We start from the raw sequence: 27,606 nt of genomic DNA on the forward strand, positions 1-27,606 counted from the left end.
TCTCATTTCCATATTAAATTCCAGAGTATCTTCGACAGTTTATAGACTAAAAGCTAATATGAAATTTGATTTTAAGTCTAAGCAAATAGTAAGACAGAAAATGCAACATTAAAATCTCAGAAAACTGATAAGGATTTTCTTGGACAAGCTCCACAGGATAAGGAGCTTTGGGTGAAGCAAGATAAATATCAGAATTGCCATAAATTGACTTAACCAATTTAGGCGACAAACTATCACTGCATGTACGTTCTAGTCTGTAACATCCCTATCTGGTGTCATTGAAAAAGTTTGGAATATATTTGATCAAATTGCTACTCCCAGCATGACACATCCCATCTACTTCAAGCCACCAACTGTTGTTTCTGCTTAACATCATTACCTTGTTATGATTTTTAAAAGCCAACCACACATTGAAATCATAATCAAACAAGTAATCTTCACCTATTTCTTTCAGGTCAATTTGCCCGACTTTGTAATTACTTGCACCATCACCAACACTGGCCAATTAAGGCCAATTATTATTTCAATACCAATGCACATCATTTCATATTGGTTACTCTCCCTGTGATTCTACCAACATATAGAGAAACCAACAAGAATGCAGCAAAAAAGTTACCTTGGATCGAATTCAATTTGGTTTCTGTAACACTGTACTTTAATCACTGCAACAGTGAGAGTCAACATTTGGTATTCTGCAACACATTAAATCATTATTACCATTAGCCATAAAATGTTGAGTGCCCCATCATTCATGTCAATAACAAAAGTAGTAGTTGAATAACATATTACATGCCACTCCTAACTTGGTTCATCATCCTCCATGCATCTTCATTTTCCTGTCATTTTTTTAAAAACACTAATATCAGTGCTTCATTAGACTTCTCTTCCTACATTGTTCCTTAATAACCTTTTGACATTAATCATCTCTTGTCCAGAATGGTGATCCAGGGCATATTAATCCAAGCACTGAAATTTCTGATTTTATGTGGTAAATCTCACTTTGGAGGAATTGAAATTTCATATTCTCTTCCATTGCTAGAGAATATTCAGCATTTTAAAGACAAAAAGTTGGCATGCAAAGGAAAACAACAAAAATTGTAGTTAACAACATATTAAACACCAGTCCAAGTTTGTTCATCATCCTCCATGCATTTGAATTTTCCTAATGTATTCTCAAACCCATTAATGTCAGTACTTCACTTAACTATTCCTCACACATTGTTTTGTTTTTCCATTAATCTAATCATCACTTCTCCACCAACTAGGTCAGAAATTTGTAAAATAATGTAGTCTTCTCCATTCAATATTACAGAATCCAAATATGCCAACATATCCATGTCAATAACAAAAGTGCTAATTAACAACATTTAACACACCACTCACTTTTTTTCATCATCCTCCATGTGTTTCTATTTTCCTATCATATTTTCAAACCCATTAATCATCATTTCACTGAACTTCTGCTCCTAGCACATTGTTCAGTCATTACATTCTATCAGAGTTTCCTATATTGCCATTAATATTCTCTTGTCCAAAACACCATTTGAAAACCAGCTATGCAATTAAAACAGTTAAATATTAATGGATAGAGATCTTAAAAATTGCATGGGATTGAAGTATGGTCTTAAAAACAGGAACCGGGCTTTGAACTGGCCAGCTATTGGGTATAAGGTTGTCTTGTTATTGTGAATGGAATTTCTATTTATGCCTAGTCTGGCTTCATGACACTGTATTGAAAGAGTACATGTTGTTATAGTTTTGCTTGATCTATGATACATGGGTCATCTTCTTTGTGGCACCGATTGGGTTTGTAAGGTAGTCTTGTTATTGAGAATGGAATTTTTGTTTATGTCTAGCCAGGCTTCATGACACTGTAGGCACCGGTAGGTGTGATTGCATTAGTTTTTAGTAACAGGAACAAGAATCTAGTTGTATATTAGCCTAGACAATCACAGTCACCCTCCGAGCACAAGATCCAAACTGTAGCCGCGTGGGTTAATGGCCATCGTATGTGTATTACTGTTTCTTGCATGACCCTTTGGTGGTATTTGGTGTTGATTACCTCCATTATTGCCCCCTGATATTTGTAATCCTATTTTATTGCTGTTTGAAATGATTTTCTTCACGGCCCGGCCTAGACTCGTTCACATCAATTTTTGTCATTTTATGAATTTTGTGGCTGTTGATTAGCCAATACTGAATTTTTAGTGTTTCTGACTAGCCCATAGAGTAATGCTACCTTGAGGCTTGTACCCGTTGAAATTTGTTGCGTTCCTTGTATTGAATCTCCAAACTCTCTGGAATGGGAAGCTCTACTTTTTAACCCGCACATTAAAATTGCTACTACTGTTAACAAGGTAGAACTTATTGTAGCTTGTGGGAAGGCCATATACTCTTGTCTGTTACACGAAACTTTCATACACCTTTGTGTCAATTACCTTTGTTTTTTCCCCAAGATACTCATCATCCATTTATAAATTGTTTGAAGTGATTGACCCCGCTAGTCGGGGAAACTTATTTACAACAATATTCACCATTTTATTTATTTTGTGAGTTCTAATTAGTTAGCCTTGATTTTTTAGTTTTCTAGCTATTCGGAAGAATAACGCCACCTTCTCCCTCATGAAAGGTCCCTGTTTCTGGTATTGAATTTCCAATGGCTGTATTGGGCAGTGCTACTTGTTAGCCTGCAGATTAATAATTAATGCTTCTGCTGTTGCTGACATGGCACTGATTGCTGCTGCTATGATTTGTCTTATGTGAAGAAACATCCTTTAGTTCCTTAGGTTCTGAAAATTCCCTTTCTCCGGTACTAAAATCACTTAGAAGTGTTTGTGTGCTTTGTGGTTTCCCTTGTAATTGTTGTATTTGCCATATTTTCTTAGTTGCAATCTTTCAAAAAAACATGTTTTCTTAGCTGCAATCTTACGTAAAAAAACAAAGTAGTGTCATATCCGTTGTCAAGGATTTTGTTTCATGTTATTATGACTATTTTGAGATGAAGAATTAAATGTTTTATGTTATGGTCTGCGTAATATACTTGATTGTCGAAATCAATAAAAATGTGTTAGATTGTTTTTGAAAGCACTTCTTATGACTCGTTGACTTGCAATTAACATGTTGTCTTCTCTTTTGGTGTCCTTATGATCAGGATGGAGCACAAGTAGGCTAGATTTGAGATCTTTGTCTGCCATGATGGCTGCTGATAAAAGGATTAGACGTCAGAACTGTGCTGGAATGGGAGAACCTTCCACAAAGTATGAGACTCTTCAGGGCAGGTTGAAAGCACTATCATCATCATGTGACTCAAGCCAAAAGTTTTGTCTCCAAGTATTTGATTATGATTTGGAAGGATTGCCAACACAGCAGGAATCATTAGGCATTCAAAGGTTGATTATGTCTGAAACAGGCAAATTGCAAATTTGTTATGTGAAGGTATTGGAGAAAGGGGATAGCTATGAGGTTCATTACACACATTTTATCAATTTGCTTGACTTATAATTCTACTTCCACATACTGTTTGTTTTGAAGAGTAAGGTATAAAATCAGATTCATCAAGCACTCTTGGAGTATCTCAACTTATTGAGTGGGAGGGCCAATCTTTTAGTTCAGTCAGTGCAATGGAATTATTTTTCTATGGGGCAGGATCTGAGTGATCATTGTTGACCAAGTCGTACATGATATATTCATAATTAGGTGGGTGGGATACAAAATATAAAAATCCATTTCTATACATGTTTGGTTTAAGTACACTGGGAATTAGTGACCAAGTCTCATCAGTACCTCCTTCTCTTTCCATTCAGGATTGCCTCCAACAATAAGTTAAACATAGTGGAGATTAAGTTAAAAAATAACGGCATATGTGTGTCATGGATGTTACTAAAAATTATCCATAACAAAACTTAACAACTTCTGGTTCAAAGGGCAGGAATTCTTTAGTCTCATTCACCTTAATTTAACTAACACTCGGAAGTGTGAATTGGCTGTAACAACTCCACACATTTTCAGAGTCATGGGGAGATGTTTTATGTTGATTAATTTTTCCTGTGATTGCAGTCATAAAGTTGGTGAAAAAATAGATACGGGAGTTGAAGGTACATCTTTTTCAAATGACTATGTATTAGCTGAAGGTACAGTAGCTAAACAGGGGAGATTGTGGAATCCATAAGAAACTCATAATATGCAAGCAATTGAAGGGCTATCTTTGTAAAAAAAATAAAAAACAACCATGCAGAAACAAATTGAACCATTTCACATCCTGCTCACAAACTCAAACTAAACAATTTTTAGACCCGTGCCTTCTGTTAGTGGATATCACAATGAGACTTTTTAGAACATTAGATACCTCAGTGTCAGTGTCATAAACTTTTGTACTACAACGTATTGCACTTGCAATCTTTGCAACCCTATCAATGACCTTAGGAGTATCCCGAACAACAACAGTTCCTTCAGGCCGAGAATTCTATCCATTTCAATCATCAAATCAACAAGACTACATCTGTAAGCATAAAATCCAAAACCAATGAGTAAGTAACACATGAACTTTAACATGGAACTAAAAATGATGATTGAAGAATGCCTATCACAGAGGAGGAGAGATATCATTCTTTAGACCAAGGTTCATGAATATAAACAATATAAAGTGATAGGTTCAGGAATCTGAAGAAAACCCAAAAGACAAATGGAGGATCAGAAAGGCACCTGTTTCCACCTCTACTCAGATCTCTTATTAGAGATTCAATGCCAATTGCATGAATAAAATCATATGTTCGAGGGTAAGAAGAGAAGGCCTCACACCTGCCAAATCACATTTCTAGTCATAGAATATTCAATGATATTGCCATCATCACCATCCTATTAAACTTGTGCCCAGAGTCCCCTGATCTCTCTAGAAAATAGTTAAATATCATGTAAATCTGAAGATGCCCTAGTTCCCGGAGCACCTTGATAACCAGAGAGAATTCACCATAATGCAAGTACATACTATTCAAATTGTATAGACGTGTTCTTGCTTGCACTCTCCCATCAAAAGATGAAACAAACCAAGGAAATCCATGGGCAGCAAATATTCCCATCTTATGGTACTTGAGATGTTGTTCCAAGAGCCAACCAAACTTAACTAGAACCTTGATTTGAAATTAATCGTCACTTGTTGCAAAAGGTGAACTAGAGTATATTAATTAAAGCACTAAATTTTCCTCTTTTATGTAGGGAATCTCATTTCCATATTAAATTCCAGAGTATCTTCGACAGTTTATAGACTAAAAGCTAATATGAAATTTGATTTTAAGTCTAAGCAAATAGTAAGACAGAAAATGCAACATTAAAATCTCAGAAAACTGATAAGGATTTTCTTGGACAAGCTCCACAGGATAAGGAGCTTTGGGTGAAGCAAGATAAATATCAGAATTGCCATAAATTGACTTAACCAATTTAGGCGACAAACTATCACTGCATGTACGTTCTAGGTTGTAACATCCCTATCTGGTGTCATTGAAAATGTTTGGAATATATTTGATCAAATTGCTACTCCTAGCATGACACATCCCATCTACTTCAAGCCACCAACTGTTGTTTCTGCTTAACATCATTACCTTGTTATGATTTTTAAAAGCCAACTGCATATTGAAATCATAATCAAACAAGTAATCTTCACCTATTTCTTTCAGGTCAATTTGCCCGACTTTGTAATTACTTGCACCATCTCCAACACTGGCCAATTAAGGCCAAGTATTATTTCAATACCAATGCACATCATTTCATATTGGTTACTCTCCCTGTGATTCTACCAACATATAGAGAAACCAACAAGAATGCAGCAAAAAAGTTACCTTGGATCGAATTCAATTTGGTTTCTGTAACACTGTACTTTAATCACTGCAACAGTGAGAGTCAACATTTGGTATTTTGCAACACATTAAATCATTATTACCATTAGCCATAAAATGTTGAGTGCCCCATCATTCATGTCAATAACAAAAGTAGTAGTTGAATAACATATTACATGCCACTCCTAACTTGGTTCATCATCCTCCATGCATCTGCATTTTCCTGTCATTTTTTTAAAAACACTAATATCAGTGCTTCATTAGACTTCTCTTCCTACATTGTTCCTTAATAACCTTTTGACATTAATCATCTCTTGTCCAGAATGGTGATCCAGGGCATATTAATCCAAGCACTGAAATTTCTAATTTTATGTAGTAAATCTCACTTTGGAGGAATTGAAATTTCATATTCTCTTCCATTGCTAGAGAATATTCAGCATTTTAAAGACAAAAAGTTGGCATGCAAAGGAAAACAACAAAAATTGCAGTTAACAACATATTAAACACCAGTCCAAGTTTGTTCATCATCCTCCATGCATTTGAATTTTCCTAATGTATTCTCAAACCCATTAATGTCAGTACTTCACTTAACTATTCCTCACACATTGTTTTGTTTTTCCATTAATCTAATCATCACTTCTCCACCAACCAGCTCAGAAATTTGTAAAATAATGTAGTCTTCTCCATTCAATATTACAACATCCAAATATGCCAACATATCCATGTCAATAACAAAAGTGCTAATTAACAACATTTAACACACCACTCACTTTTTTTCATCATCCTCCATGTGTTTCTATTTTCCTATCATATTTTCAAACCCATTAATCAACATTTCACTGAACTTCTGCTCCTAGCACATTGTTCAGTCATTACATTCTATCAGAGTTTCCTATATTGCCATTAATATTCTCTTGTCCAAAACACCATTTGAAAACCAGCTATGCAATTAAAACAGTTAAATATTAATGGATAGAGATCTTAAAAATTGCATGGGATTGAAGTATGGTCTTAAAAACAGGAACCGGGCTTTGAACTGGCCAGCTATCTAACTGGGTTTCAAACAGGAAACAGAATCAATGAACCAGAGTTGAAAAAAATACATAAAATGATTAGTTTTTAATGAAAAAATCACTTTAAGATTTAATATGGAAAAACACTTGTCCTTGTGGCTGTCCTGAAGGAAAACTCAGACCACTTGTATGCATTCAGAAAATAGTTATTTTGGGTTCAAATTGGGTGTAAGTTTCCCAGGCAGCGTGAATACAGTATTACAGTATACCCCACTACTAAATTTTCAGCATATAAACAGATAAATATACAAATAATTCAAATCTAAATTGTGACATAAATTTCCTTGCGAGTCAATTGCATTAAAAGATGCCTTGGTTTCAGCAAATAAATGACACCTTTTCAAGTGCATGTAGCACAAACAGCTGGCTGTAAAATTTCCAAGTCTTTTTGGTGTAAAAGTGATGGTTATGTTCTGAACTTAGAATACCTGTGTAAACAAAGATAGCAACTCAAATCTAAAGCACTATGACCAACATACAAGTACAGACATGAATGTTGTTATGTAGATGCAAACCAATTCTTTTAAGCATTTTGTCAATAGTTTTCATTCGAAGACATAACAACTTCAGAGATATAAATTTTGACTCTCGAGTCATAATTAAGAGAGGATTGTGATTTCCATGCATTAAGAAAACTTCACAACTGTTTACTGTGCATCTATAGTCATCATCAAAATAATAAACCTAAGTCTGTTGTGCATGTACAAGAAAATTCATTCAGAAATTTCATAAAAATTTAAGTCTCCTGTCCAGTCAGTTAGGGCCAGTTTGTACTGGTTAGGTACCGGTCTGGTCAGCAGGCTGGTTCAATACCATGCCCAGTCCAACAGGGCAATTTGAGCAGTTCCGATTTGGACAGGGCCTACATATGAAAAAGCATTCAAACAATTACATTGCTTTCTGATGTTGAATAATAAGACCCTAGTGCCTGTTTCTACTCAGACAAACCAATAGAACACTTGCACGATAAAGATAGGATTAACACCCAGGGGGGTCTATAAAAAATTCTCCAGACCTAAAGCTAAATTACTGGCACTTTTCGTTGTCTGAGACTGAGAAAGGGAAGCAAAAACACAGACTGGAATTTCAAATTGTAAACAATGAAAAAACATGGAAAGTTTTACTTCTACTGTCATTTCAGTGATCACTAAACAGCCTCCTCCAATCTCTTAAGAAGACCCTCAAGTTTGTCCAAGACTTTTTAGTGATTGTCCTGCCATATCTCTCAACATGGTTCTCAAAGGTAGAGTGCAATACTGATATGGAAATATGCATGGGTGATGAAATTTCTTGAAATAAAGATGCACATTCAGCACCCAGAAGCATTGGAACCCACAATGGCAAGCTCACATATAGGGCAGAGATTTCCTTGTATGACTGGAACAAAGCATGTTGTACAATATGGACAGGACACATCCTTCTGACTGACCATGGTATATAGGTGTAAAAGTTGCTGCACCACCAACAAAAGGCTTTCTGAAGTCAAAGTCATAATTCAGTTTTTTGGCATCCTGCAGCTGCTTCTCGCATGCCTGCAGAACTTGTACCTTTGTTGAATGGTTTGCAGGGGTTCACTTTCCAATAGTCATCAAGCAAAGTTAGCTGTTGTACTGAAGCTCCCTCCTTTATAACAAACACCCATGGTATTCAGCAAAGCCAACCTCAAATGGAATTTTTGAAGGTTGCTATGACTAAAATAAACTGCGAGCTCTTTCTGTTGAACAATATCATCCTTAACTTCCTTTCCCTTGACCTGCATCTGAAGACCCAGAACACAACTGCAAGCTCACATATAGCACATAGATTTCCCTTTATGATTGGAATAAAGTGTGGTGCACAATATGGAAAGGACACATACTTCTGACCACAGTATACAGGTGCAAAAGTTGCTGCAAAAACAACAAAAAGATTTCTGAAGTCATAATTCAGTGTTTTTAGCATCCTGCAACTGCCTCCCACATGCCTGCAGAACTTCTTGTGCCTTTGTTGCATGGTTTGCAGCAGGCTCATTTGCCAGCAGTTATCAAACCAAGTTAGCAGCTGTACAAGTTCCCTGGCAAACACCTATGGCATTCGGCAAAGCCAACCTCAAATGGACTTTTTGAAGGTTGCAATGAGTAAAATAGGCTGCAAGCTCTTGCTGTTCGACAGTATGATCCTTAACTTCCTCTTGACCTCCATTTGAAGACCCAGAACACATTCTTTAGCAATTCCAATCAATTTCTTCACCTTCTCAACTTCCTAAACGGAATCTACATCAATAACTGGAATTGTGTGCAAGATGGTAAGAAATTTCACTAAACTTCCCATCTGCTGTGGCTTTGTAAGCTAGTCTAAGTTTCTCATCTAATAAAAAAAAGTTTAAATATCAAAGCTCATGGACCTCTGAAATTTGAGCTAGCAGTCTCACTCCAGCCTCCCTCTATTGCTAAGAAGACCACAGAGAAGAAACAAATGCAGGAAGGTATGGCTGCCCATGTAAAGATCCAAAAACAAAGGTTTTAACTTTTAATGGAGTGAAATTCTTAATACCAAGTTGTTGAGAGCTGCATCGCCATATTAATGTTACGGGCAGCTGCATTCTCACCTGCGAGAAAAGATTTTCTGTATCCAGATTTGAATTACTGGCATACAAGGTGATGGCGTAACTAATGACATTATGAGTTGTAGCTGCAACATTCACAGCTTAGGCATCTGCAGGTAGCTTCAAATCTTTTAAATCCCATCCTACCTCATCTTCATTGTCTCCTCTCACTTCTCTATCATCGATCACTACAACCTCGCCATTTTGTTTTTCAACTCCAGAAGTGTCAAGGTCTTAACCCCTCATGGGTCGTGGCTCTACTAGTACATTTACAAATTAGATTGCAAAGGTGCTTCAAAAACAATACATTAAGGAGAAGAGAAAGGGAGAAAGTTCAAACCCCACAGCCAACATCCAAAGCTGTCCTGATGGTTCCACCACTTATAGGTAAATATTGTTTCAGCTTCTGAATGTATTGTATTGCTCCATCGGGAAACATGGTGCCACCACCTGGAAATATGAAGTAAGGTCCTTCTGCCTTCATCCAGCCCTGATGCCCTTTCCGATCTGCAATCTTGTTATGGGGCATATTGCTATGCCATATCTACCATGCAGGTTTAATCAAACAGCAAGATTTAATAACAGATTTTAAATTAAGCTATTCTGCAGTACCCAAGATTGAGTCAAGTCTTTGATGCATGATTTTTGGCAGACAGCAAAATGACATCGGGAGATTTTGATCTTGAGGAGGGCAGTGCCTCTCTCTGTAAACATTTCTTTCTCTGGTGAAATGGCTACTCCGTCTGTAAACATTTCTTTCTCTGGTGAAATGGCTACTCCGTCGTGGATCTTCGCAAGGACAGTAATGGACGGATTCCAAGGGGCAGGCCTCCACTGCTGCCTCCCCTGATTCAACCACTCTGAGAAAGCATTCTCTGTGCTGGGGATCTCCATCTCTGTCCCTTCCCCCGCTCAGCACCAATGCTTGTCTCCCCGATGCAGCGAACGAATCTCCCAGTGGAGTAAATACGCAGAGGAAAAATACGAAGACCGCCCAGAACAGCCAGCCTGAAACCAAATCCAGAGCGAGGGCAAGTGCAAGGTCTCCACACGGAGAAGCACCTGGAAGTAGCGTAGCGGCAAGCGAGGGCAACCGTCGAACCGCTGGGTTGCATCATATACGGGTCTAATCAATTGGATGGCTAAGATTATTTTCATCGTCTAACACTTAAATCAAAGGCTCAGAAATGTACACGTAACCCAAGAGGAAAGTTGATTTCAAAAGGAAACGCCTTACGGCGTAACAAGTGGAGTTTAGAGAGTCAAAATTTGGGTTTGAAATTAAATTATTCTTATATTTCTTTTCAAATTTCAGATTTCAATTACATAAAGAATTCATAAGTATGCTCCCCTCCTACACTTTGTGTGACCTGGAGGATCAGAAAAAAAATTTCATGTTAGTATATCTTTTGTTAAAAAAAAAGTTCTCTTTCATTATTTGTTTCTTTTAAAAATAATAAAAATCAATAAAAACACAAAAATAGAAATGAGAATAAAGTAAACAAATAAAAATTCATGGAAACCAAGGAAACAAATTGTTGCAAATGTTATGTGTGATTTTGAAAAAATGAAAGATAGTTGTTCATTGTCCTGATTTAAAAAAGACAAAACGAATTTCACCCAGCAGTTAAAAATGTCAATTTTAAAATGCATTTGTGACCAAATGAAAACGATTATGAAAAATATAAAACATGGGTTCTTCTTAGAACGGGGTGAATTATGTTTGACATGAGATATTTTTGCAAAATTCGTAACCATTTGAGATACTTTCAAGGTTCTTTGGAGTGTTATTTGTGAGGTTGCGTAAAAAAAAATGGTTTTTTCAATTAAATGTAGCCAATAGCCAAGGCTACGACCATCCATTGGCTGAGCCACCAAGCCATGGCCAGCCATCTAGTAGTGTTGCCAAGCTACAGAGAAAAAAATCAACCAATAAATTTTTAAAAATTGACAAAAAATTTAATAAATAAATAACAAAAAAAAGATATTAGTTATTAAAAAAAATTTCCTACTACAAAGATGAGATTTTCTCCATGCTTACAACCTGCAACAAAAAAAATATATAAAAAAAATCATAAACATTTCCCAACTTTTATGGAATAAAAATTGGTTAAAAAATCCACTTTATAGGCAAAATGGATGAGTTAAAATACATGAAAAATAATTTGACAAATATTTTGGAATTCCATTTTCCTAAAAATCTTGGAAATGATGAATTCAAAAGATATGAAAAATAATTTGGCAAATATTTTGGAATTTCATTTTCCTAAGAATCTTGCAAAGGATGAATTTAAAAGATATGAAAAATGATTTGGCAAATATATTTGAATCATATTTCCTAGAAATCTTGGATTTAGATTGGCTACTTGTAAAATTGTTGTTTCAATTTTCATTTTAGAATAATTAAAATTTCCTAAATTACATTAAATTCATGAATGTGACTTGTGACTTATTGGTAAGTCATTCAAATGACATAACGAAGGTCATGAGTTCAAATCTTGTAGGGATGGTATTTGTTAATTATTATTCAATTTTGAAACAACATTAATTAAACAACAATTTTGCCACCACATGGCAGCACAACATTGACCAATATTGCACATTCACTGCCACATCATCAGTCAATATGTCACATCATCCATTTGCCATGTCATCCACTACCACATCACTATTACACAGTCACTCTCCATCTGCTAGCTCATTTTTCAACACTGAAAATGGATCAAAAAGAAGAACGATAAGGGTGCTTCATCTACAGGATTATTGGTTTACAAATTGCCTTGAAGAGAATCCTGTAGATGGAATATTGAATCATGTATACATGCATTTTTGTTTCATAAATTATTTTTGCATGATCATGTTTCTTTGAGCCTTGCAGGTACAGAAGCCAATGACATCACAAACTGGAAAATTTTATGTCATGGCTCAGCCAAAGAAGATAGATAATATTTTTAGCTTCAGGAAGGGTGCAATCCTGCAACTAAGAAACCTTATGATAATCTTCATTGTTTCACCCAAATTTCAAGTAAGCACAATTTTCTCATAAGACATCGGATTTCGACGATTCAAGCATCGTTGGAAAGATATCAACGAGATATAAAGAATGATAAAACTTTAAGAAGAGTTTTAAATAGTTCAAGAATGAAGAAATTGCTGACAAGACATAACAGGTAAAATGAGGCACTAGTTTTAGTTTCAAGACATGTAAATTTTTTTTTGGTTTTTCTTTCATGAATTTGTTTCATTAGTACCAATTCTCAGTTTCTTTTTGTAAATGTCATAAATAGAGAGATTTATCACCTCTCTATTATGATAAACTTACATTTCATTGCAGAAAAAGTACTAATTTTTTGCAGGTTTGAGGAAGATAAACAAACAACCACAAGCAAATAGTGTCTTTTAAAGACCCCATTTCAAGCATGAAAACATGCTTTTGGGTAAGCCAAGGGGGTGTCATAATATCCATCACATCAGCCTCTCAAAGATGACATTTCTTTCACAAGAAAATGATCAAAGCAACAACAAAGATGAAACATCAATGCATGAGCACATGATGTCAGATCAGATCCATCACTTGCAAGCCTTTCATATGCCAGTGTCTCCATTGCATCCATGCTTCTTCAGTCAATAAAACATTCTCTTAATTTCCCTTTACATTCATCATTGTATTCCTCCATTTTTAGTAAATAAAACCCTCATTGCATTCTAACTTTTTTAGTCAATAAATTCTCCTTCACGGTGATTTTCTTGCCTCACTTTCACTAACCTGTAACACATCAATAAAAACATTCATCTCCTCTACAAAACTGATTCATTCCATTTCCTTTTCATTTTTCCAAATAAACCTTGATCCACTACAAAATTTCTCATCCATAATCCTTCAAAATTATTGTTTCATGCTCGAGTTAGCTGATGGAGGATTCCTTAAGGCCTCCCTTCTAACAAGTCTTGGCCTATCGACATCGGCAGATTATCTAGGTTCAAGGCTAGATTCCTTAGTAGTACCTTGAGGCTTGTATGCCTTAATGACAAGCTCTCTCGCCAGTAATCATGGGAATACACCAATTTCCCTTGATCGTTGGATCTTGCAAGTGGCTTGACTTCAGCTCATCTATTCACCCTTTGCAAGATGTACTTAGGTACCTTGGCACTCATTGACATTGATGGTGAGTTTCCTCGCATTGGTTAATGACATGCATCAATGGTTGGTAATCCAACGACTTCTCTTCATGCTTGACATCGACACATTTATTCGCATGATTAGAATTGTACCATTGGGTGTTGTATTGATTGAAGACTACATCATTCCAATAGTTTGCAGTAGATCAATTTGTCATAACAGCGATAAAGATTCAACCCTTATCATTAGAAAAAAGAACTCAAAAGAATATCCAAATTCCCTTGTTTACATACTCCATGATCCAACAGCATCAACAACCACACTCTTCAGCGTGCACAACACATGTACATTGGGGTAAGTGAAGGTATGTGGATTTCTAATTTTTAGTCATGCAATTCCTTAAAATGCTTAAAATTGTGACTTTGGAAAGTTCCTCACTTCCTTTTTCATATTGTCATATCTCTAGTTGGAAGGGGAATTCATGTTCATACCTCATATTCACATATATCACCTTTCATATGTCATATATGTCCGTTATACACATGCCATCCTAACCAACATACTTTTCCAAACAACTACTATTGCATTATGATTCAAAACGTTACATGTTTTGCAAATGATGATCATAGAACGAATGGTTGATTAAATGTTTTCAAAATATTTTGATGCAACAAAAAAATAACAAAAGTATTTTTACACAAGAACCAATACTAATAAAAGTTGGTTGCCACATAAGAACCAGCCAAATTAATATGTTGCAATCAAATATTTTTCAAAATGACACTTTGAAAAAGGAACAAAGCTGGCAAATGATTATGTGAAGATGGACTAAGAATTAACATCAACCAAATTTCATATAAAAGGAAGACAATTCAAAAGATCAAATCATGATTAATGTAAATCAATGCAATGGATTGCATGAGGACATGCAATAACTTAAGTTGGGGGGTATGTTGGGCCGCCAAATTAGCATACATTTTCACCCCATTTTCACCTTTATCCTCATTTTGTCACCTCATTTCATCACATTATCATTATATTTCCATGACCATATGGGTTCATAGTTTCATTTTCCAAAGTTATTTTTTTTATGCATTTAAAGTGAATTAATGATTAAAAGTTAGAAAAATAACATGTATTTTCTTATACCTAAAGTTGGAATGAGTTTGGTGACATGTGTACGTGATTTGCAAGGTTCCAAGATACTCTTATGTGGCCTCCAAGACTCAAATTCGAATTCTCTTGAAGATTTGGAGATTTTGGATAGGGGTCAAGCATATCTCATGGAGAAAAATCATGGATAAAGGAATATGTGTCTCATATTGGTTGTAACCATATGAGGGATTAGTGGATCCGCATTAACGAGTTAGTTGCTAAAATTTTTGTATAAATATGAGCACCTCCTCCATTCCAAAAAAAGGACTCTTGGAGCATGTATCCAACTTATGATGGAATAGAATAAAGCTTCATTTTACATAAATTTCCATTCTATAGTTTTAGATATAAATTGTCTTAATGTAGTATATCGAATAATTTGTCACTTTGTTCTTAAGAGAATTTAGCTCACTCTAAAAGGATAAAAGAAACATTTTATTTCATAATAGATCTTATTTCATTTAATTACCTAGATGTTTGAAGATTTTTTTGCGATTGATGAATGAGTTTTAAATTAAAATCTTATCATCGTATGAGGGGACAACCAAGGGTCTAACAGGCTCTGTCTCTATTTGAGTTGCATGATAATTGAAATTTATTCTTTTGTTTTTAGGTTTCAATTTATTTCATTTCTTATGCTTATGAATGAGTGTTAGTTTAGTTTGGATCAGTATACAAGGGGACAATCAAGGGACTAAGTTAGTCTCTCTCTCTATTTGAATTTGGACAACAATTAAAATTCATTCTCTTGTCTTTATTTCAAGTTTCTAGTTTTATGTAATCAATGATTTCTTTTCAATCTATAATACTCTAGGGAAGGACAACCAGGACCTCCTCAATTAGGAGCCTCTTGCCTTGCATATTATATTGAATCAGAAATCATTTAGTTAGACATAGAGTTAGTTTCCTACTCCTGCATATATTTTGTTGGCATCATCACAAGCTTACGAGTATCCCTGGTTGATAATTTAATGAAAGAAATTTAAGCAATTAAATTGCCCAACACTACTCCTATCAACTGATCTAATAGATCATCAATGCAAGGAAGAGGATAACGATTATTGATTGTTATTTTATTCAGTGCTCTGTAATCAATGCACATCCTCCACGAACCATCTTTCTTTCTCACCAACACAATTGGAGATCCACATGGTGATGTGCTTGGCCTTATGAACCCTTTATCGAGTAGCTCCTGTACCTACTTCTTAATCTTTGCATTCTCTAAAGTAGATAACCTGTACATTCCGATGTTAGGCAATGGAGCATCTTGCTACAAATGAATATGATGTACTATTTCCCTTTTAGGTGGCAGACCTTTAGGTTCTTGAAATAGGATATCATATTCTGAAACAACTTTATCTAAATCAGCTTTATGTTTAGCATCACAGCCTTCAAATGCATTGGTTTTATTAGGGTTTTTTGTCTTTACAACCATTAGTAAAAATTGCTTGCATGAATTTACAATTCTTTTCATCCCCTGAGTCTATGAGAGTGTAGTTATTTTTTAGCTGATGAGCTCTTACAATATATTCTATTCCATCTTTTGTGAGTTGATACTTATTTTTAGTTCTACAGAAAATGGCTTTTCTATCATACAAGTAAGGACTTGTTAAAACAATACCACATATATCCAAGAGAACTATATCTAACTCAACCTCATCTACAAATGTTGATCCAAAAGAAAACCTAAGTTTACATTGTCTAGTCACTTGTAGATTTGCTTTATCACACACCCAACCTAATGGATATGGCTTCTTGTGAGGTGTTGTTAGTAGTCCCAACTTCTTTACAATTGCTTCAGAAATCAAGTTTACTTGTGATCAACTATCAAATAAAGTATCAATATTTTGATGCTTTAAAATAACTCTAATATGAAAAATATCATGTCTTTTCCTCTCATTTTCTTCATTATCAATGGATTGTGTAGAATTACTAGTAGATGATTTAGAATTTTTACCTTTTATACCTGTGGTTGTGATTGTTGTTTCATCACCTGAGTCTGACCCCAAGTCTTTCTGAATAGCAGCATCCATCTTCTTCTTCTTACGGTTTCAGCTCCTGATGCATATACCAGTGGTGTTCATCATCATGCCCATCCTTCTTGCAGTGAGTGCATGAAGGTTTGTCTTTCTGTACAGTATTTGTCTTCCTCTCCTTCCATTTTTTCTTCTTATTTTCCTTCTTCTTGCTTGCAGTGGGTTTTGATGATCCCCCAATCTCTGGGTTCACATTCTTGCCTCTAGCGTCCAGATGTGTAGGCTAAACTGGTACCTCATCTATGCTAGAAGGATTAAACATGAGAATGGTGTGCCTCAAATAGCTATGTAGACCACCTATATACATCAAAAAAAATTTAGGTGAGTCTAGAGAAATTCCTAGAATTAAAGTTCTTTTTCTAAATTCCTTGGTATAGCTTTGTACACTTTGCCCGTTTAACTGGCGAAGAGTTTGCCAACTCATCATTGCTTGCTGCATATAAGCTAGTGGATATAATTGTTTTTTAATGGTAGAAACAAATTCACTCTAGGTAGAAAGAATTTTACCATGTTTCTTCAAATCAGCTTGTGTCCTACCTTCCCACCACACTAGGGCAATTCCTCCAAGGTGAAGGTTGGCTAGCTGAATATTTCTCCTCTTCAAATCGATGTTTTACACCCTACAGTATACATCAATCTATCTAATCTAGCTATCTAGCTTTTCTGCATTTAATTCTCCATCATATATTCGCAAATCAAATTTTACATCTAATTTAATCAAATATGTTTTCTTCTTTTTATTTTTAGGTCTAGAAGGAGGTGTTAATGGAGGAGGCTCTTCCCTTTTCCCTTTGCCTTCTAAATGGTCATCTAGAAGAGGTTCCTCTATTCCTTTGCCATTTTTGGAGGTTGAAGTACTTGCACCTCGACCCTTCTTAAATTATGGATACATCTCTTCCACCATGGCTCTCATGGTCATGAAAATTTCCATGAATTGAGAGTTTGATTCCGATGAGACTTGTTCTGCCATTTTCCTCCTAGGATAGACTCTTCCAATTTCTAGATTAGCCTCAACCAGTTCTCCTTCTCCTAATTTGAGCTTTGATCTAGTTATCATTCAACAATCCAGCACAAGCTTGTCTAACCTTAGAAAACCTAAAGCTCTGATACCACTTGATCTGATAATGAGATCTTAGACAATTATTAAGGTATTACAGAAGCATGTGCATGGATTTGCCTATAGTACTTAGTGCAATGGATTGATAAGATTCTGAATAACATAGACAATGAAGCAGTTAAAGAAACATAATAGACAACATACATAACACAACAAGTTTAATCAAGGAGTTCACCCAAAACTCTTGGGCTACGTCTCCTGGTCTAGCCTTTAGTGGTGACCTCTCTATTATGTCTTCGAAAGTAGAGTTTTACAAAAGTGAGCTCAATTTGAGTCTCACACAACAGATACAAAACAACAAGGCTTGACTTGGATCCCCCAAGTCTTTTTGAGTACATAGACTCTCCTTACTGACTCTCTATCTCTGTTTTCTCTCTGTCTCAGCACTGCTTGTCTTTGTCTTCTGTCTTCTGTGATTTTAAAGCCAATCGGTGTTGTTTGTTCATTTCCTCTTCTCGGGCTCTCTAGTTCCTAGCTTCTATCTACTCGAATCCCCCTCTGAGTGTTAGCAATCATTGCTAAATGCCTTCAGGGATGGTGGCCAACTGTTTTGTAACAGAATGGACCATCGATGCCTTTGAAGTCCCAAAAATGGTCGTTTTCTATTTGCACAGAGAAATACACGTAAAAATGTGAAAATATTTTGATCTCTCATTTATCAGATTTGAAATATTATAAATTCCGCCTTATAACTCCTACCGAGTCCACCTTTATATTGCTTATCACATCTCCACCGTTGATCTGAGAGATCTAGATCCAAAGATTGAGGTTCATTTCAAGCGGCTCATGTGTATGAGAGTTCACCACCTAAAAAGGGTGGTTTTCTCTCTTCGATACCTAGACACATGGCAGCCAGTGTATGGGCTCGAGTGGAGCCTGGACAGAACCACTTACCGCCTATGGCCCGCCTAAAATCCCACTTGTTTTGTGATTTCCCTTTGTATTTGAAAAATATATTAAAACATCGAAATCCCGCAAAATGGCTCATATTGGACTTGAAATAATATATAACAGGATTAATAAACCCTTTCGGGTATAGTTTCATCACATTAGTGCTTTATCTTTTGTATTTCTTTTATTTAACGAAAACATGAAATACAAAGGAAAACCTTGATTTCCGGATCTCAAAATATATCAAATATCGTTCATAATTTTATTGGGTCTGGCTATCGCAATCACAGTTGTTATCGGCCTCGCTCCTTTGCATAGCTTTGATGCGATATTGTGATGTGATTGATCACAATCACATATCGCATAGACCCTCGAGCTTTTGTAAGCACTCCTCTGTAATCACCGATTGCGATATCACGAGTTAACCTGGGCCGACGATCTGCGCACTTGATCGACGGTTCTTGTCGACCCCGCTAATCACTATCGCAATAATGATATGGATGCCTCCGATAGCCTCTGCCTGCCATCATCGATTGTAATATGCCGATTGGATCTAGACCATTGATCAGCCAAATTCGACGACTCCTGTGCAAAGTTATTTTAATCCTCCGAAAGGCCTTATTTCACTGTTTTCTTCATGTTTTTGCCTTCCGATATTGTTATCCGCTATTTCTAAGAGTTCTTATTTTGCAATAGTTTTGATCTTTAGAATATTTTGAAGACTTAGAGGGGTTTTTCTAGGATCCATTTGGATCATGTAACCAACCTCACCAAATAAGGCTTTTGCATTCCTTCCAAAACTCTGTTTTCTCCAGCCCCATATATGAAATCGATGGCCCTCTCATAAGAATCTACCTTGGTCATATGAATAAATAATCGATCCATGCGCAAGAGCATGCTATATGAACCTGAAGGACACACATTCAAGTAGGCTAATGTAGGCATGTGATTAAGCTCAAATGCACAAGGCTTCACCGAATGATGAACTCTTCCCTTAGTCCTTGTAGCTAACTACACCAACTGACACTTTGCATGTATTTCGTTATCTAAACAAGATGTATCCACCAGGTTAGGATTACTATAGCTATAATTTCATCTAGGGTCAATAAAAAGAGAAATAACTTGATCATAAATTTTACCTTCCATTTCAATGATGGATTCCTAGTGGTATTCCTATTTGTTATCATTTGCTGCATTGATCCTAGGAATGTTGTGACCTACATACCCAAATTTCTACACCTTCTTAGCACTATAAATTTCAAGCCTACTACCATGAAAATCCTTCGTGCCATGATCTCTACCAAAAATTCAACACCCCAATGGTGCTCTACCACTTTATTATGCTCTCCATATGTTGAAATCCATGTCCTTTCTCATTTGCATTAGGCCACATTTTTATTTTCACTTGCATCCTGAGTTCTTTCGCACTTTTTTAGCCACTTTCTCATATTCTTCTAACTAATTTTCTTAAACTTGTGCTTGTGCTTTGATTTTTCATAACAATGATTCAATTTTGTGATGGCTTCCTCCCATGAGGGCTCTCATCGTACTCAACCTAGTAATTTGTTAGGTCCCTACACTACTAGTGTTACCCCTTATTGTTATTATAACAACCCCCTTATTATATTGTTGTGCCCATGTAGTCCCCATATTGTTATTATTGTGCCCCAGAGAAGCCCACTATTGTTATTGTTGTGCCCTTACATTATTATTGTTATGTCAGCTTTGATTATATTATGACACCTTAGACTCCTATATAGAGAAAGGAGGCCTTGTCATTTGTATCATCCAAGAATTGTTCATTTGTGTAATGTAAAGTAGGTTTCCCCCTCGAAGAGTGTGAATTATAAGGAGTTTATCTTTCTTTTCTATCTTTATGTGAGCTAGATTCATAACATTTGGTATCAGAGCTTTGGATTATAGGGTTTCACTGCTCCAAATAGGTCTTCATGGAATTTTCGCTATAACATTTTTTTCCACGATGTTTCGAAAGATAAAAAAAAAAAAAACCCATTTGAGAAGAATTCGTTTTGAACCTCGGGTCTAAATTGAAAATCTTGTATCACTATATTGTCGGAGATATGATTAACGAATTTAGGATTTCTGCAAACCCCCAAATTACATCTCAAATAGGTAAATTGTCATAACTCTCTCTCAGAGAATATGATTCAAATTTCATAAGAAGTGATAGAAAGAAGAAAAATATAGTGTTTTTGGTATCAGCTTCAGAACCTAAAGTTGAAACAGTGACACGTGGCATGTCATACAAGTTCAATCTATTGAACCAATCTATAAGTATGTCATCGTAGCAAATTGGGAATAACTCTTTCTTTGGGAATCCAATTGTGATCACACTTGTAGGGTTAGAAAGAGGACTCAGAGCGATATCAAAGGCTAATATTTCAGAACTTAAAGATCCAAAATTATAGATTTACACTCATTTTAAGATCGAGCTACTAAAATCAAGAAAACAATATGAGGAAGTTTGATGGCAAATATCTGTTAAATTGGATACTACATATGGAGCAATATTTTGATCTACATGAGGTACAACTATTACAAAATGTATGTATGGAATCTTTATATTGAGAAATGAATCAATTTTTAGGGTATAAAGGGCTTTGTTCTCGTAAACCACTTGTCACGTGGTCAATTTTCATGGAGAAAATGATAGCACATTATGAGGATACACAAAAAAAAACCTTCTTTATCCAATTGATAAATCGCAAACAAAGGGGTTCAATGGAAGAGCACATTGAGGACTTTCAAGAATTGAATATAAGGGTAAATGATATTCTAGAGAAGTAGAGGATCAATGTCTTCATAGGGACTTTAAAATATAACATCCAACATCATGTTCTCCTTTGGGAACCTAATTCATTAGAGAAGGCATACAGGTTGGCAAGAAAAGTGGAAAGCAAAATTATGGCAACAATGAAGTCTACCCCTCATAGCTATAAATATGGAAGTGTTGTTTTGCCTAGCCTTCCATAACCTACAAGGTTGACACCACAACAATTGGAAGAAGAAAGAGCAAAAGGGATTTGTTAGAATTGTAATAGAAAGTACATTAAAGGTCATAAGTGTGTTGAGAAGAAATTATTTTACATAGATTGTGAGAGGAGGAAGAAAAGGATCAAGAAACACCAAAAGAAGAGGATATAAACCAGGAACCAACCATAGATAAAGAAGAAATGAATCCGACCATATCTTGTAAAGCATTGGAAACAATTACCACTCCTCAAACTCGCAATATAGAAGGACATGTCAAGAAGAAAAATGTTCAAGAAGTTAAAGATCAAATCGAGTATCAAGAAATGAATCCAACCATATCTTGTAATGCATTGGCAGAAATTACCACTCCTCAAACTCTCAATATAGAAGGACATATCAAGAAGAAAAAGGTTCAATCAATGAAAGATCACATCGAGCATCAACAACAAGTTCTCCAAGTTTTAAAGGATAGCGCCACTTTGGTGCAGAAGCGAATGAAACAACATGAAGATCAACATCGCACTGAAAGAAGTTTTGATGTAGGCAATTGGGTATTTTTATGGCTACATCCATACAAACAAATGTCCCTCAAGCAATTTATTTATGATAAGGAAATGTTGGCAATACTACATGCACCTAAGAAATGGCAACCTTACCTAATGAGAAAACACTTCAAGTTAAAAATAGATCATGGTAGCCTTAAATACGTTTTAGAACAAAGATTATCTTCAGAAGAACAGAAAAAATGGGTCACAAATATGTTGGGTTATGAATATGAAATAATCTACAAAAAAGGGGAAGAAAAATGTTGTTGCAGATGCATTCTCAGGAAAGGATGAGGATGTGGAAGCATTGTTTTGTGTTATTTCTATTATACAACTAGATTTGATAAACGAAGCAAGGGATGAATGGAAAAATGAAGAAGAAGTGTGGCCACTCATTCAAAAGTTGTAGAAGATCCCAGTTCAAATAATATTACCAAAACTTGATGAGGAAGAAAAATCATATTGGAACCTGAAGCAGTCACAGAAACAAGAAATCAAGAGCTACAAAATCGATCAATTTCAGAGTATCTCATCAAGTGGAAGAAGTTACCCGCTGAAGATTCCACATGGGAGGACGATAATTTTATACATAAGCATCCAGAACTACTAAAGTGTTGAGGACAGCACTTTTTGAAGGAGAGGGGTATGTTAGGTCCCTATACTACTAGTGTTACCACTTATTTTTATTATAGCAACCCCCTTATTATATTGTTGTGCCCATCTAGTCCCCATATTTTTATTATTGTGCCCCATAAAAGCCCACTATTGTTATTGTTGTGCCCTTACATTATTATTGATATGTCAGCTCTGATTATATTATGACACCTTAGACTCCTATATATAGGAAGGAGGTCTTGTCATTTTTATCATCCAAGATTTGTTCATTTGTGTAATGTAAAGGAGGTTTCCCCCTAAAAGAGGTTGAATTCTTTAGCGTTTATCTTTCTTTTCTATCTTTTTGTGAGCTGGTTTCATAACATAATTGAATGATAATGGAAATCCACTAATGAACCTCTGGACCTTTTCTTTCACATCCATAATGTAGGGAACATATCTCAGCAACTCTAAAAATATGGTTATATAATCCTCATATCATATGGAACCCATCTTGAGCTCATATAACTCCTTGGTCTTTCCATCGTAATACCTCTCCAACATGTACTTTTTTCTTAAATTAATTTCAAATTCTTCCCAAGTTAGCTTCTCTTCATCGATACCTCTGACACGCTTGACATCCTCCCACCAAATATGTACTTTTCCCTTGAGATTTAAATTAGTTATCTTGGCCTTAATATTCTCTTAGTAATTATGAGGTTGAAAAAATGTTCTCATTCCAAGTAGTCATGCTTCGACATCTTCCGATTTAGTTTTTGCACCATTAAAAGTAGGAGGCTTGGATTTATTGAACTCTTCTGGAAAGTACTCCTCACTTTTCCTATACTGATGCTAGTGATGATGATGATGATGTCCCCTGGAATTACAGCTAGAATAAAATCCATGCATGGTAGCCCTTAATCTTGTGTACTCAAGGATATTCCACTCTTCACTATATCAACCCTCAAACTCCTCAATGAACCTGCTAAATTAGGAGAGTTTCCGTCTCCCTACAACTGAATTAATTTCTCCTATCCCACTAAGCTCTTCTTTGGCCTTTATGGAGAGTCATAATTGTACTCAACCACTTTGCTTTTCATCTCTTGGATTCTCTTTCCTAAAACATATCATTGTTAGATGAGATAAAAACATAATCAAAACATTACCTCCATTTACTTCTGGTGAGGTATTCATCTGTACAACTCAATCTAGATTATCACGACACATAATAATATGAAGAACATACTAGTACATGAATGAATAACAAAAATTGTAACACCATCATACACATAGATATAGTAGCAATAATCATAAACCATAGACATAGATGCATGATAAATTGAGATGCATACATAACAATTTGCATTTATCCCAAGGTCCATTGTTGGAACCTTGCTATAATAAATCTCTCTAACACCCTACATCACACTTACCCACTTTCACAACCTCACCAGGGTAAACATGAGCCAAGAGTTACTATGGATGACCCAACTTCCAAGAGGTGGTTGCAAAAATGGGGTCCACCTTTCCAAAAATACTTACACATACTGAGAGACACATTATCACGCAAAATCACTAGTAACCTTATCCTTTAGCCCAGATTACTCCCTGATTCAACTTATTCTTTAGCCGTACACATGCAACTTAGTGAGTGTCACTAGAAACCTCCAGTTGCACACATAGGGCATCCTCAATGAAACTATGGTAGAATAGCTATACACAGGCCTTCCTGAGTGTGGTCACAACGCTAACTCCTAAGAAACAAAGTCTTCAGTCAAACCCACTACCTAGAATTATGTAGGACTGTGTCATCAGTGTGTCTGAGTCTTCATGCTCTATTTTGAATTTCGTTTCTACTCATACTTTATCAAAACATATAAATCATTTATACAAACATTTTATAGACATAGAGCCTATAGGCCATGAATGCACACTCTGCCCATTGTTTTATTAGTTTATCAAATGATCACAACTAAGGCTTACTATTGTCTCATACTAGCTATAGAAAACACATATTAGCCCATGAAATAATATTATCATACAATAGCTTATCAAACCATGACAAAGATCAATAACAAGAGCACATCATATCATAAGAGATATACCATGCATGTAAGAAGCATATAAGAATTTAACCATAATGAAGTCATGCCAAACCAGATATATACTTAGCATAATAACCAACAATTGTGCTCATTTATATTCATTAAAAAGATGTATATCAATATATGCAAGTACAAACCAAGTGAGGGACTTCCACGTACCACCTGACCATAGATTATCACTGAACCAAAACATTCTTCGAGCCCAATCACCCTTGTGCCATATCCCAAGATAGAATATGAGATCACATGGGATAAACCAAAACATAATCAAATAGGGAATCCAAATTTTAAACGACCTCCACCCTTAAGCCACAGTTATTTCACCTAAATTGGTCCAGAAATCACTAAAACCAATAAAATATTGGATGGCACAAAATTTATTCACCATAAGTAGAGAAGTGTTCCTATCTCCACCGACCTATCAAAAGCTTACTTAGAGATAAACCTCCCCACTATCAACCCTTGGGAGTTTCCTGATACCACCTCACCCAGACCAAAACCTATCGACAATTCAATCTCAACCAAATTAAAAATGAGTACATCATGGTTATCCATGGAATGGAGAGGTAAGGTTGTAAACCACTTTCAATCTATGAAAACCCATGCTAATGACAACAATCATGACTAATAAACCAATGTATGAACTATGCATTCGAAATATCACATGATAAAACCAACATGCACACTCTTACCTACGAATCCTAAGTTATTCCTTGATTTGAATCATCTTCTATTGGCTGCAACTCCATTTCATCCTTGTTTCTCCTTATTTTCTTGTGCGCCTTGGTTACTTTCCTCCTTTCATGTGCTCTTCCTTCTCCCTCTCTCTCCTGGAATTTGATTTCTTCCTAGAAAAACCCAAGTTTTCAAAAGCTTAAAACTGATCAGAAATTATTAATTATTTCTAAGATGAATTTTTATCGATGATTTCTAGTGTCTCTTCTTGTTTCCATTGTTCCTCTTCCTTTTCCTTTCCTCTTTTCTTTCATTCACATTTATTTCTGTTCATTTCCCCTGTATGCATATTATTTTCTCTTCACCCCCCTTTTCGTGTCTTATAAATAATTTTCCTTTTATTCCTTGTCATTTTACATCTTGTTAATGATAATTTTCATATCCAATAAATAATTAACTAATGTGGATACCAATGTGGTTCTAGTCGCCTCATTCAACTTGGAATAGGTGTCCCATGACCTTGGTTTTTTTTCCTTTACATAATTCCCATAAATTATTTAACTTCGGCCTGTTACAAACCCCTCCACCTTGGGAGAACACCATCATCATTATTCTATGACTCTTATTGTTGAGAATAGCAACAAGAAATACTAAAAATAGAATTCTAAAAATTGCATTCACAATATTCCAATTTTAATTTGTCCTTGAATTAAAATTAAAATTTAGTCTCACCAGCTGCTTAGAAAATAATTAATTAATTCATCTTAAGTTAATTAGTTGGAGAAATTCAAGCTAGAAGTCTTTGTGAAGTCATGAAACAGTTATCCATTAAATTAAGGAGATTATCCCTTAATTAAAGAGATAAGGATGTGTTGTATTTGAGTTGTAATTAGTTAGCTAAATTACCTAAGTTAAGTCTAGTTAAATTAGTTCCAAACAGTTTAAGGAAATAATCGTGAGTTCAGTCAGTTAATGCATGCACACATCAAACTAGTGTACTCCAGATAACTAAAGATTCTCTCATAAATAACTCATGCATGTCTATTCAGAGAAAGACCTAGTTGAGATTTAAGATAGGGATAGGTTACTATGAGTTGTATGAGTTTTCCTATAAAGGAAACTCATCCATGCAGAAGGAATAAGGTTCCTTGAGGATTGCACAGTTTTACAGGCTGTGAGATAAATGTGAGTGATTAGTGTCACACTTGGTAAGAGTAGGATCACCCAGGAGAAATAGCGCAAGGAAATAGGACGCTTGGAGGGATTAGGAGAAGGTTTGTGAGAAGACTTGATTTCCTGTGAGCATCCAAGAGGATTGTACTACGAGCTGGCTAGCTGTGAGAGCTAAAGCTTTGTGTAATCTTGATGTATTTCCACCTTGTATGATAATACATATAGCGAGGTTTTTAGCTGAAGCTTTCCTGAGAGTATTATTTTGTGTTTCATGTGCATTGATTCTACTTCTTTGTTATATGTGTTCTGCTTGATTTTGCTCGAATCTATTAAGCTTCCGCAAGTTTGACTGTAGAAGTAGATTAAGTATTTTGCTTTAGTTATATTGCATAATCAGGTTAATCTACAGTTAGATTTTCTACATAGATATTAGAGTGAGATTTGTAGAGAATTTGCCAGATTTGTACATCGTATCGGAGCAAAGGTGATTGAAGTTGTGAACAAGTATACTGAGAAGGGAAATTCGAAGGTTGACGTTCTTGGTTGCAGGTGAAAATCGAATTCTTATCATACTTCAAAGTTCACCAATGGCGTTCAATGGCTTGACACTCACGTATGGTCTGGATGGCAGCTTGAATTACATAGCATGGAAAGATTGCATGGAAGTGATATTACAAGACAATGGTTTGAAGGATTTCATTGATCAAGAAATCCCC

The 27,606-nt window shown here is 35.6% G+C and overlaps 1 protein-coding gene and 1 long non-coding RNA gene across 2 annotated transcripts; both read right to left on the reverse strand.

The window, feature by feature from the left end:
- Positions 1-434: 434 nt before the first annotated feature.
- LOC149194027 (uncharacterized) lies at positions 435-10,556 on the reverse strand. The gene is made up of 2 exons (XR_016254492.1): positions 8,331-10,556; positions 435-692 (listed from the first exon to the last, which is right to left on the reverse strand). It is a non-coding gene; the product is annotated as an uncharacterized LOC149194027 (long non-coding RNA).
- On the reverse strand, positions 4,330-5,901 carry LOC149194028 (uncharacterized). Its single transcript, XM_089406178.1, has 3 exons — positions 5,832-5,901; positions 4,702-4,797; positions 4,330-4,498 (listed from the first exon to the last, which is right to left on the reverse strand). Exons 1-3 carry the CDS (start codon positions 5,897-5,899, stop codon positions 4,330-4,332), a joined length of 333 nt encoding a protein of 110 aa, XP_089262304.1. The 5' UTR covers positions 5,900-5,901.
- Positions 10,557-27,606: the final 17,050 nt, after the last annotated feature.

This window comes from Pinus tabuliformis, chromosome 2_2 (genome assembly GCF_031772625.1).
Source record: "Pinus tabuliformis cultivar Carrire ecotype Pingquan chromosome 2_2, CPIR1, whole genome shotgun sequence".
In the NCBI taxonomy this organism is placed as follows: Eukaryota; Viridiplantae; Streptophyta; class Pinopsida; order Pinales; family Pinaceae; genus Pinus; species Pinus tabuliformis.

What these genes read in the sequence shown, in the direction of transcription:
- LOC149194028 (XM_089406178.1), bottom strand. Translation starts at nt 5,899, where the DNA reads ATGTTGACTCTCACTGTTGCAGTGATTAAAGTACAGTGTTACAGAAAC. An exon ending in CAAATTGAATTCGATCCAAG is followed by an intron (nt 4,798 to 5,831) that starts GTAACTTTTTTG and finishes GTGATTTGGCAG; the next exon opens with GTGTGAGGCCTTCTCTTCTT. An exon ending in CTGAGTAGAGGTGGAAACAG is followed by an intron (nt 4,499 to 4,701) that starts GTGCCTTTCTGA and finishes TTATGCTTACAG; the next exon opens with ATGTAGTCTTGTTGATTTGA.